General features: G+C 49.3%; 3 protein-coding genes across 3 annotated transcripts; 2 read left to right on the top strand and 1 right to left on the bottom strand.

Moving 5' to 3' along the window:
* Positions 1 to 5,452: 5,452 nt before the first annotated feature.
* DEU56DRAFT_937435 (uncharacterized protein) lies at positions 5,453 to 7,017 on the top strand (the record flags this gene model as incomplete). Its single annotated transcript, XM_041358830.1, has 6 exons — positions 5,453 to 5,572; positions 5,628 to 5,641; positions 5,694 to 5,844; positions 5,891 to 6,147; positions 6,194 to 6,234; positions 6,512 to 7,017. 6 exons carry the CDS (start codon positions 5,453 to 5,455, stop codon positions 6,604 to 6,606), a joined length of 678 nt encoding a protein of 225 aa, XP_041215324.1. The 3' UTR covers positions 6,607 to 7,017.
* A 270-nt stretch (positions 7,018 to 7,287) lies between these two features.
* On the top strand, positions 7,288 to 8,592 carry DEU56DRAFT_231454 (uncharacterized protein). Its single transcript, XM_041345192.1, has 3 exons — positions 7,288 to 8,157; positions 8,214 to 8,365; positions 8,423 to 8,592. The coding sequence occupies exons 1-3, from the start codon at positions 7,458 to 7,460 to the stop codon at positions 8,462 to 8,464; spliced, it is 894 nt and encodes a 297-aa protein (XP_041215323.1). The 5' UTR covers positions 7,288 to 7,457; the 3' UTR covers positions 8,465 to 8,592.
* DEU56DRAFT_231457 (uncharacterized protein) lies at positions 8,552 to 12,144 on the bottom strand. Its single transcript, XM_041345193.1, has 9 exons — positions 11,716 to 12,144; positions 11,612 to 11,664; positions 11,439 to 11,561; positions 11,144 to 11,390; positions 10,961 to 11,085; positions 10,723 to 10,909; positions 10,604 to 10,665; positions 10,496 to 10,552; positions 8,552 to 10,444 (listed from the first exon to the last, which is right to left on the bottom strand). Exons 1-9 carry the CDS (start codon positions 11,957 to 11,959, stop codon positions 8,720 to 8,722), a joined length of 2,823 nt encoding a protein of 940 aa, XP_041215322.1. The 5' UTR covers positions 11,960 to 12,144; the 3' UTR covers positions 8,552 to 8,719.
* Between the last annotated feature and the right edge of the window lie 6 nt (positions 12,145 to 12,150).

Here is a 12,150-nt window from a genome sequence, read left to right as displayed (position 1 = left end):
GTGCCGGTGGTGGTGCGTCTACTTCTCGTTCTGGGAGGTCGAACGCTGGTGGTTCCCCTGCTGTTCTGCACTGGTCATTGATGCGCTGTCTGAGTTCTTCCCATGGTAGTCCTGTAGCCTCGTGAGCTTTCTGTGCGATTACGGTGGTTGCTGCACATTTGACATGTTCTGCTGGCGCGTGTTCGATAATGCCGGCGTCTAGCATATCGTCGATGCGAGCGCTGAAGAACCGGGATTGATCTGGGGTTAGTGGTCTTTGATGGGTGCGTAGATTGAACGTTGCTGCTTCTGGGACGTTGAGGTTAACAAATGCGTTAGGGATGGGTTTGACTTCTTTGAGAGAAAGCGCAAAGACGTCTGCGTTCCGTCGAACGAAGTCTTCTAGTTGTGTTTTCTCTTCTGCTGTGATGTCGTCTCCAAACGTGATCTCTGATATAATTTTCGCTATCCTTGCTGGGTTGTCAGGCCATGTGTGCCTTGTGAATATGTTGGGTTCTTGCGGCTGTGGTTCTGGGAGTTCGCCTATAAGTTCTCCTTCATATTCTGCTTGGCTTTGATCGGTGATGAGAACTTGGATCGGTGCTGCATGATTGGGATTGTCAACTTCATGCTGCTCGCGGTGTGAGATATCGTGCTCGACTTCCCTTGAGGGGAGCCTTTCGCTCCCCTGCGTTTGACTATGTGTTGTATCCTTCTCCTTCCTTTTCGGCTCTACCTCTTGGTCGTCCTCTGCTTTCTGGACTCGTCTCCACATTTGGCGTGATCTCCGTTGTTCTCGTTGTCTCGAGTTTACGGTAGTTGGCTTCCACTGTCCCATAGGTATGTGTTCTGGACGTTCGACTGGTTCTTTTACGCTGCTGGGGGTTTTTTGTTGCTTGACGTCTAGGGCGAGACTTGTGCCATGTTCTTCACGTTGTAATGCCTGTGGGTTCGCTATCTGATTGTAGATGGTTGTCGTCTTAGCGTTGTCCGCGATTTTGATTGAGTCCGCCTTGTAGTTGTGTTCGGCTTTGAATGATTGTAACAAAGGCTTCCCAAACAAGAACGCCCATCCACCTGCGCTATCAAACACTTCGAAATCCCCTTTTGCTTTGATGCCGTTGATCTCTATTGTTCCGGACCATTTGGCCTCTGAATTGACAATGCTTCCGTTTGCCATTCTTAGCTTCCTTTCTGATGGGCCCCAATTGTGTAGGCGGTGTTTGACTTTTTTGAATATTGACGTACACATGGCTGCTACCATGGCCCCGTCATCAAAGAGAGCCCGTACTCTAACCGCTTCTCCTTTCGGTCCGTTGAGTGTGATTTGATGGATGAATGGTACCGCTTCCTTTGCTTCTAAGTGCTCCTTAGTTATTGTGACGTGTTCCACTGAATACAGGTTAACAGTGTTGATTGCGTCAAGTGGTGCTGATACATGAGTAACTATGGATGTAGGTTGAAGCTTGGGAAGTGCGGATGAGTCCATGTCCTCGCGTGATGCCTCCGTACACGCGAGGACACTACTTCTGGCGTGAAGGTCCGTTTTTCTCTGGGTCAGCGTAGTATGGTTCTTTACGCTGACCCATCCGCTTTTCCCTCGTCTTGTTCAGCAAGTTCTTCAATCCATGCTGTGTTGTATTGCGGGATATGGTTGGTTACTAATGAGATTGGTACCGCCGAAGTGCGATTGAATGCTCCTAGGACTTTGCTCGTAATGGCACGCCACGCTGCTTCCTTGCGTGTTAGTCGTTCTGCGTGGTTTGTTGGTAATGGGCAGTTGCGTCCGTTGTGTCCGTGGGTTCCACAGCCAAAACATTCACTCGAACCTATAGCCACTGTGCCTGGCTTGAGAGGATATCCTGTCTCGTGTGTAACGCGTGCGTTCTCGCCCCATTTCGCATTCCACTGCGCGAGCTGATTTGCGTATACTGCTTGGCCATTTGGGTTATCTGGTTGTTGGGGTATGGCTGCGACGAGCTGTCTGACTGTTGTTCTCATGTCGTCTGTAATGATGGTTTGCTGTTGGGATGGGGTTGTCTGACGGATGTATGGAGGCTGCGCGTTTCGCTGGTTCTCTGCGGTTGGTACTCGAGTATACGTGTTGTTAGCTGACGACGTTAGCGATGGGGTTGGTGGATTGATCGCCATTTTGCTGAATTGGCTTTGAAGAGCTATGACTGGGTTCTGCGGTGGTGCACGTAGCTGAATACGAGCTAGGTCTGCGCGCAGTGCCTTGAGTTCCTGTGATTGCTTGATGCTCTGTTCTTGCTTTTCTGCTAGTCTGCTTCCCTTCAACTCCGTCACCGCTTTCGTGAACTCTGACCAATTCTTGTATTCTTCATCCTTGAGCAAGTCTTTCACGATGTCTGGTAACTTGCTGCGGACTTGCCAGATCATTGATGTACCTTGCTCGATGCCTGCGTTGGTGGCGAATTGGAGTGTGTTCGCTGCCCAAGCGACGTGTGTCCAGCACTCTCTGTCATAGAGCGTGGTCTTCTTTCCTACGTCTGCGCTTTGCAGCACATGGTCTAATAAGTCCCTCTCGTACTCTGCCTTCGTCTTTTCCGCAATGACGATTGGTGGCCAGCGTTTCTCGAATGCTGCTACAAACGCAGTCCACGTAGCCTTATCTGTGGAGCTGAGAGCTTTAAACCATATTTCCGCTTGTGAACTAGTTCCCAAATAGTCGCCGAAGGCGTCTAATTTGTCGCTGCTTGTTGTTACTGCTTGTTGCCTCATTGCGCGGTTGAAGGATTTTACGAAGTCGGCTGGGTTCTCGGATGCGCGCCCGTCTCCATGAAAGATTTGCGGGGTTTCCGTAGGCATTATGAGTTTGGGCTGTGACAGCGCGAAGAATTTGGCTAAGTCGTAATCTGGTGTTGGGGGGGTGGGTTTGAGCGGTTCTGTTTTTACGTGGCGAGTTAGCGGTTGGTATCTGAGCGTTGGTAGTTGGAGGTCTAGGTTTGGGACGTTTAGTTCTGGGAAGGGGATGTTGTTGCGATCGTCGTCGTCTTCGATGCTGCTAAGCGATGAGCTGCTAAAGCGTTCTGGGGTGTCTAATGGGGAGGAAGCTGTGGTCGTTGTCGTTGACCAATTTGACCAGTTTGTTTTTGAGCGGGTGTTGGTCACCGCTTTCCCTTTTGCTGTTCTGGGTCTTAGGCTATCTGTGCTAGGCATCAGATGTCCACGTAAAAAGAGTTGAGTAGATACAGCCCTTCTTTTGTAATACTTGCGGTCTGTTGTGGTGCGGTGCACGTAATAAACTGCGTTTTCTGTGAATGTTTGGTTAGCTGTTTTAAATTGAAGTTTTTTCGAATTTCTGATTCGGTAACGCTAGATCAAGGCTGCGGGCTAAGACTATTGCGAGAGCTAGGACTAGATGCGAAATTGGGTTGGTTCGAACTCGCTCTGTTCACCACGATGGAGTGGTGCCGTCGTCTCGTGGTTGTCTGTGCTCGAATGATGATGCTACTGACATGCTGTGCTGCTCTATCCTAACCTGGCTGACTAAGCTCTCGGAATCGTCCGTATGGGGTCTTCTGCTCTACCCCTGCCCTAGGACCCCCTACTCCAACGGCCCATTTCGTGAAGACCGAAACCCCTCTGAAAGCACGATTAGTGCTTTAAACCTCTAGCCCGAGTAACTGGCCCGTGACTGCATAATAATAGTTGATATAGCGCATACCGTATCATGTATAAGACGTCGTGACGATTGCCAAATTTTAGCCGTGGAAGAAGTTAGAACTGCCAGCCTACTTTTAATTGCCAATTTGACATAGCCAAATGAGGAAATTATCATTTTTACTGCCAATTGCTTATGGCGGATGATTGGGCAGAGTGCTGCCAAAGTACTATCACGCGTACACTATGTGCGTATATGATATCGTTGAAAAATTCTCAGTTAAGAAACGTGAAGCCATCAAGGCCTAGGGTTGAATACGATGATTCCCCACCGTGTACGTCTCTTCAATTTGTTGCTTTCTTTTACCATGTATATTTCGTGCGCCGTGCATATCAGGATTATTTTCCCATTTATCTATCTCGCTAGGACAGTGTTATGAAATATGATTGGCATCGACATCACGGTTATACGAGGGTATACGGCAACTCCGACTCGTATCATGTTCAGATTACTTACGGACCCCATGGAAGCCACGGGGATCATATGTACGGCATAGCCCTGTCGCGTCCATCAAGATATTTTCATATCTTCCCCCACACCCAACAACCCATAGTTTGTTTGTTGATGACGGTCAAGATACACCTGTACTAACCATTCGGGAGCCCGTAGCGGAACACAAGGCAGCTCACGAAGAAGCTCCAGTCCATGATTCAGCGAACTTATCTGTGATATTTTCGTATTGCGCCACCCATTATCGGAGACACCCCCTTTTCCGAAACCATTTGCGCGAGCTTTTAACTTGTCATCTTCCGCCACCTGTAAAACATGGAACGCGCCATTAGGTGAACTCCATCATCTCAAAAATCTAACAAAAATTGGGCACGATAGCACCCCGCTGCATCAACTTACCGTGAACACCACTGCGATGAGGTCCATCGCTAGTAACTGCTCGGCCTCTGCTCGGCCATACGTCATACAAGATATATTATCCCAACCGGGCCAAGCGACGTCAAGCGGTTCCTTGAGCTTAGGTCCGTAACGCCTGTATGTATGACGAACTTGAAGCGATCCGCTGCGCATGTGTCATACGAGGCCATACCCCAGAGTAATTAATAGACGCCAATCAAACTCTTGGCTTCAGATATCGTTCTCATGAAGTGCGACGAACAACGTACTTGTTTCAGGGTGCTTGATGGAATCGAGTGATAGATAGCCGAAATCTCCGGACACTGAGGTCGAACTTTGTCATTTGCTGTGTGTTTGGCCAATTAAGCGCTGATTCGAGGGAACTGCCCTCGGTGGCTTGATTATGATGAACAGCGAGCAGAGTTGATTGGCTGACCGTGGCGCGGTTTGGTCGGCCAGGTTATGGAGGGAGACCTGATTTGAATTATCAAAGATGGAAGATGATTGACGAACAGCAATTACGTACTTACGTAGTCCAGCCTTGATATGTCCAGGAGTAGCTGTCAGAGTATGTGAATAAACGAGACGAAGCGCGCTGACTGGTCAGAGTCCAACGAGTCCTCTGAGAGAGTCCTGACATGCGTACCGTAACTAAAGTGACAACCATGAGTCACCCGACAACGTTATTGGGTTAATTCTTGTGCACAAGACTCAGACCATTTCTTTGAATGTGTCACTGCCGTGCGCGCACAGATTCAAACTGGACAGCTTGCATCATGCATCAACTGTGGCGCCGAGCGGAGGCACAGATAGGTCATTTAATGCGAGTCTGGAAAGTGGACCATCGAAACACACCATACCATGAACGCCACAAATTCCAGCGGTGTAATAGCCCCATGCGAGAACGTCCCCGTGTCCATTGTGGCATTCGATGCATACATCATGATCGGGCCGGTGGTGCTGGGTGCACTCGTGAACGCCTGCCTCTTCGGCTGTCTCATCGTCCAGACCTATGTGTATTATGCGAATTTTGGCAACGATCGTCGAGCGATCAAGATCACGGTCAGTGAAACCAGCTTGAGAAACACAAAATACTGACTGGATGTCATATTTTCAGGTAGCTGCAATCTTGTAAGTGGCTTATGTATTTTTTCTTCCTGCTCAGACTAATCAAATCGTACAGTGCATCGCAGATTGCGCATGTGACTTGTGTCTCGGCGTCACTTTGGAACGTTGCTGTCAGCACCTACGGCGACCCTTTGAGACTCCAGGTCTTCCCATGGGGGGCAGACGCAACTATCCTCTTTACTGCGATTACAGGGGTACTGGTTGAGGTAAGATCCTTCATAAAATTTGACGGAGACACTCACCAGCACATAGTCGCCCTTCGCATTTCGACTATGGAAGCTTTCGAAAAGTCTTTATCTGCCTCTGCTCTCGCTGGCACTCTGTTTAGCAGCTCAGTCTGTTTCGCTCGTGATCGCAGTGAGAGCTTTCAACATGAAAAGCCTCGCGACATTTGCACATGATCAGAACACACTGATCACGCTTTCACTCACTTCGCGTGTGGTTTGTGAGCTGACACTCACCATGGCCATTGCGTGGTATTTGAGGAAGCAACGGTCGATATTTTCAAGGTATGCTATATTGTTTCCGACCCGATCCAATGTAATTATTTCGCAGGACAACGAGCATACTTGACCGTCTGGTTCTGTGGACTATCGGTGAGCACTATGCTCATCTTCGCAGATGACTCATGCCCATTCAATCACCTTGCAGAAACTGGCCTAATAACCAGGTATGTGGAAAGACGATGTTCCTGGCGTGTTGGGGCTGATATCATGTTGAGCCTGGTGGTGGTCCTTGTCATGAGCTTCGTAAGAGGTCTTTTCTTGGACGAACAGTACCAAACTGATTGTGAAAGAGTAGTTCCTATCAATGCAGCAAAATTGTGAGTGAACCAGGTTATCTATTCTTCGTCACGAAATGAACCTTTTGCAGACATATGGGTTGGATTATATGCCATCCTTGCGAGCGGTCTGTACCCGAAAAAAAAGTATATTCGGAAAACTCACCTAGCCCTTGCTTCGCAGTGAATGCAAACTCTTTACTGGCATCGTGAGTTTGTTTAATTAATTTGGCGACACGAGTTTACGCGGTTGCAGGCTAAACGGCAGATTAATGTTCCGAAAGATGCTGAACGAAAGCTTACACATGGCAACTATGAGTAGTCCATGTAATAGGCGTGCCAAACCACAGGTTCGCAGACAAATCACTTCGCAAAGCAATTTACTCAAGTCATACGAAGCCTTTTGTGATCAATGTCGCACCGAGAGCGACTCGAAGTTCCTCCAGAGGTTTTCAAATACGATGAGAGTAAGATTTATGTTCTAGAAACTAGACAACCGCAAACCGTGTATTCTATGACGAGGTACCTCTGCTCTTGAAGATTAGAATGAGTAGCTATTCACTAAGCGTGATACGCGCACCGTGGAATCTTAGCTTGAAGTGATGGAGAAAGACGGAGCCGTTCTGAGCGCACGAGGCGGCGGTTCTCCGTCGCCCGGTAGCTGACTTTGCGCAAACAATGTCGTTGTAACTTGGTCGTCACACTGACAGAGTCAATTGCGGAGGTCGGACTCTAGCGTGAGCCGTGTTATAAGACAATCAGCACTCAGTACCAGTGTTATCAGATGGTTATGTTCAAGTTGCAACGTTGAAGCCTTGCCAAAGCTCGACCAAACACGGAAATTTCAAACCAATAAATACATCGATGAGGTCACTCTAATATTTTGGAGTCACCGACGATGATGATCCTCGCCGTTCCGTGCTCTTTTGCTTTCCGCGACTACGATCACCTGTCATTCCTACAACCAGATTTCTGCTCAGACCACACGTACTTTCGAAAGTTCCCCAAAAGTCTGTTAGAACATTCAGCTCAGTCAGAATGTCTGCGGAAAACGCAAAGTTTGTTGTGAAAAACCTCTTCAACGTCGAGGGCTGGGTCTGCGTCGTGACAGGCGGTGGATCAGGGATCGGCCTCATGATTGCACAAGCATTCGCCAACAACGGGGCCAAAGTCTACATCACGTCGCGCCGCCAGGACGTCCTTGAACACGCCGCAAAACAATGGGGCTCTTCCCTCGCTCATCCGAAGGGGAAACTTATTCCTGTTACTTGTGACGTTATGTCGAAAGAATCGATCAAACAATTGGTCCAGGAGATCACCAAGAACGAAGACCACATTGACCTACTCGTGAACAATGCTGGCATCAGCGAAGGCAAGAGCGCCGTCGAGAAGGGTGATGAGAGTGCCAATGATCTCTCAACGGAGCTTTTTGGTGAGGACCAAGCCAGCTGGGAGAACGTCTACAGGACCAACGTCATTGGCTGTTTCTTCACGACTACCGCATTTTTGCCCCTTCTCCACGCATCTTCACTTGGCAAGTCACAACACACTGGCTCCGTCATCAATATCACCTCCGTTTCCGGTATCACTCGTACTACGCAGCGCCACTACAAGTACAATGTCTCAAAGGCGGCCGCCATCCACTTGAGCACTTTGCTTGCGCAAGAATTCAGGAGAAAGGCCGTTCAAGTCAGAGTGAATAATATCGCACCTGGGATTTTCCCTTCTGAAATGACAAGTCGGTTGAAGTTTTGCTAAAGCTCATTTTTTCTAGCTAACGATGGATGATCTTAGCTGGTAGCTCTGATGAACTCAATAAATCGCAGATTCCGGTAGCTGAGGACTACGGGGAAAAGAAAGGAATACCTGCAGGCCGTCCTGGGCGTGACGAAGATATCGCACAAGCTGCTTTGTTGCTGGCCTGTAACCAGTATGCTTATGGACAGGTGTGTTGACCGTGCCATCACGCGGTTTATTAAATTCACTCAATACTTGTTTGCAAGACCCTTGCCATTGATGGCGGGTATCTCCTCGAACACCCTTAAATCACCGTGACGCTTTCTCGTTTCCGTTTGTATTCTCTGCACCCCACATGTATCGTTATTCTTAAGCAGCTTTGTGTTGAATGCCAAATTGTAGCCCCACTGTACGCAATAGATCGTCAACGATTATGCATTGTTCCACTTCATATAATACAATACGTTATTGAGAGGGGGTATCATGAAAGCGTAGTAATTAAATCAAGCACTGCACTGTATGTCCTGTTGAATAGATTACACTTTTCACTCTGCATTGTCAGCTTAAACATCCCTCCTCTGATCTTCTCGTCCCCATGACCGGGGCATGATGGAATCTTCTCGGACGCTGCCATAGTACATTGCTCGTGGACCCGAGTGGGGATTCTCCAACGCGGCGCTGGCAGTAGCCCATGATGTTAAACCCAAGTTTGGGATGAGCGACGATAGCGTCGGAGTAGCCACTCTGCGAGGATGAGAGCGTGGCACGTCGAGGCCTTCCCGTGGACCAGCGTCCTCTTCTGGCACGCGACTGGGTGGGGGTGGTGATGCCACAGAGCCCGACACCGTCTGGCTTGCAGCGAAGCTGAAATTTCTCATCGTCCTGCTGAGGGTCTGCAATACTGACCCGCCAGTGCTGAGTTCAGCAGGTGTACTATGTTGAGTCTGGTTCATGTACGTCGAATGAATAGACGAGTCTGAGAGACCCCGCCTGCGCAGGGCACGCTCGATGAGGGGACCAGGTACATCAGCTGCTTCGTCGTGCTCTAGCCTAGTGTCAACGTCGATTTCGCGTGATAGGTGCGAATTGCTCCGCTTATACGCGAGGGATCTGTCGATGGTCACGGTGCCGCTCTTCGAAGGCTCATCTGACTTGAAGAATGTAGAACGGACACGGCGAGGAGCACGGGGAAGAACTACCCATGGATCTGCGGCATCATTCGGGTGGGGTGCACCCGCGAAGATGCCCATGACGCTGCGTACGTTTGAGGTCGGCGCAGGCGGGCGAGGAACGGTATCAACGTGAGACATCGGGCCAAACGGATGTGCTTCATTTGTAGGATGAGCGGAGAATGTGCTTGTTACAGACTTGCCAACGCCCGCCCCCGAGAATTCGACGTTTACTATTGTAGTCGAGGCAGCAAGTGCCGGGCCCAGCTTTGGTACTGGACGTGGCTGACGAATGATTCCACGACCTCGACTTACAGGTCTAGGAGGTGAATGAGAAGGGTGAGTGTTCGATTCGCTTATTGATGAACCGAACAGCTTCGAGAATGGGGCCATCCAACTTGAACCTGGTCCAGACGCCTTCCTCTCCCTCTCCATCGCCTCGGCCTTTGCAGGATCCAGCGCCATCTCACTGACCCTCTGTGCAATAGAAGGCTCTAGAATGACATCATTCAGCGTGACACGCAGCTGCCCAAGTTCCTCAAACACGTCCTTGAAGAACTTGAACAACCCACGCAGATCCTTCCGGGTACACATGAGGGTGACCTTCTCATCCTCCAGCAGCACGCGGTACTGTGCACGCAGCTGGGTGATCTCCGAGAGGATGCTGCTTACGGTTGCGCGTGATAGGTGTTTAACGTCCGCACCACGCAGATGCTGGCGTTTTAAGCGGTTTGTCAGTGTCAGCGCATCCGCTTGCGACATGCGCAACAGGAGTGACATCATGCGTTCTAGGAGAGCAGAGATGTGTGTAGGTTGACTATCATGAAAGGAGGAAGAATCTGATCGGGCATCATGAGGAAAGGACGATACAAGCTCGCTGAGAGACGGTGTCAGTTGTGCCGTTGGATGCAACCCTAGCCAGCGATCTGTCTGTACCGCTTTGGAATGTTGATTAGGATTGGTGAGCAACGAGTGGTGATCAACGTCGTACTCGTCCACATCGGAGCTGAAGTGAGAAGGTGGGTATTGCGGGTGTAGACTGGTATACTTCGTTTCTGAGGGAACCATCGACTCTGCTGGGGAAAGTGGACGGTGACTGGTCTCGGGCGTGAGCGGCTCCTTGTGAATCACGTAAGACACTGGCTGAAATTATGAGGGGGATACACTCACAAAGATACGACGAGCCTTTAGCTCTGAGCTTGATGGACGTTTCACAGAGTTCAGTAACTAAGTCAATTGTGAATGCATACGAAATTGAACGAGTATATTTGTTCATACCGAATCTCGAATAAATGACGATGGGCCACTTCCCGTCCGCGAATGTCTCGAAGGCGTATCCACTAATTACAACACCATCAGTTACCACGCACTGAACTTTCATATAATAAAATGCAGACCTCGTATCGGAGGCGCGAAGTTGAAATTCTCCTCCACTTGCGATTGTAGCACTTGAAGGTCTTCTCTAGATTCAGTGAGAAGCTTATGGAGTTCCTCATTGTCGGCCTTAAGGACCTCGTTGTCAGAGACCAGCGACTCTAGAACTTTCATAACCTCTGAGTCCTCGGTTATCGCCGAGCTAGTACGCTGAAGGTGGTCATTGGTGATTCGCTACATACTTTTACGCATGACCCTTACCGTGTAATGAAGACCTTCTATGCGCGAGCGAACATCTTGAAGTAGAGATTCTGACGACTCTAATCGTTGCAAGCGCCGAAGTTCGAGGTCAGCTTGCAATCGACGAACTTCAGCTTGTAGCTTATCTGTGCCACAAGCAAATCATCAGCAAAACCCGATCTAGAGGCAATGAGGAAACCCTACCAGTACGGTCCTTAAGAGCAGCAATACGTGCTTCTGCAGTCTTTGCTTTTTGTGCTTGACTGTCTTGCTCTTGCCGAAGATCATCATTCTCTTGGAGAGTAGCAGCTAGTCGAGAATCAATCCCTACAGTACGTGCCTGGTATGCAGTCAGGCGCGTCACCGACGTCCGGGCTTCCTCCAGCTCCTGAAGTACAGTCTTATGTGATGCCTCAGCTACTTCACTGTTCAATAACGCTTGCGTTAGTCGCTAGAATTGAAGTGTTAACACGACCCATTTTGTAAGGAGGATCCCAACCTTCTCCAGGACGGCATTGTCTTTCATCAATTCGGCCACAGGCGAATCGACTTCAGCATGCATGTCTTGAAGCGAGTCGCCCGCAAGATCATCTGAAGCACCGCGCGGCGTGTGCACATTAGACTAATACAAAATAAGATACGGAGGCAGGTTGCGATCAAGGCTTCGCGTACCTCGTGTCGACTGACGTATGCCTCATGCCGCTGCAGTAGGGCGGAGCCAACCTCTGTGTAGATATTTACGGACCGCTCGCATTCGAGACGACACAAATACATACCTGCGCTGAGATGCAACCGCTTCTCGAGCTTCTCCTTCGAGTCCATCCAACTCTTCGTCGCTTGGCACTCGATGCTACCACAACAACAACATATGCTCTGTTGGGACTCCAAGGATGATACTTGGGAGAGATTCATCAAAGCTAGAGTTAGGTCGTCGATGTTACTATTGGCATGGTAAAGGCTGCTTGTGTCTAATGCATCTGGGGAAGCCGGACAGTAGTCCGAGGCGGACTCGTCGTGCATATCGAATCCAGTCGATTAAATGTTTAGTAAAGAATGGGTGGTCGTGAGGCTCAACGGGTAAGGCGAGAATATATATGCAGTAAGTAATAGGGTATGAACAACGTCCTCGGAATGGTAACAAATCTGTATTGTCCAATATAGATACCGTGGGAATTCTGCCTTACTTGGCGAATCTTAAATTGGTGTGATCT

The sequence above is a fragment of the Suillus clintonianus genome (assembly GCF_016758775.1).
Source record: "Suillus clintonianus strain FC179 chromosome Unknown DEU56scaffold_2, whole genome shotgun sequence".
NCBI classification, from domain to species: Eukaryota; Fungi; Basidiomycota; class Agaricomycetes; order Boletales; family Suillaceae; genus Suillus; species Suillus clintonianus.
Note: the sequence above shows the minus strand (reverse complement) of the source record. Positions and strands in the feature narration are given on the sequence as shown.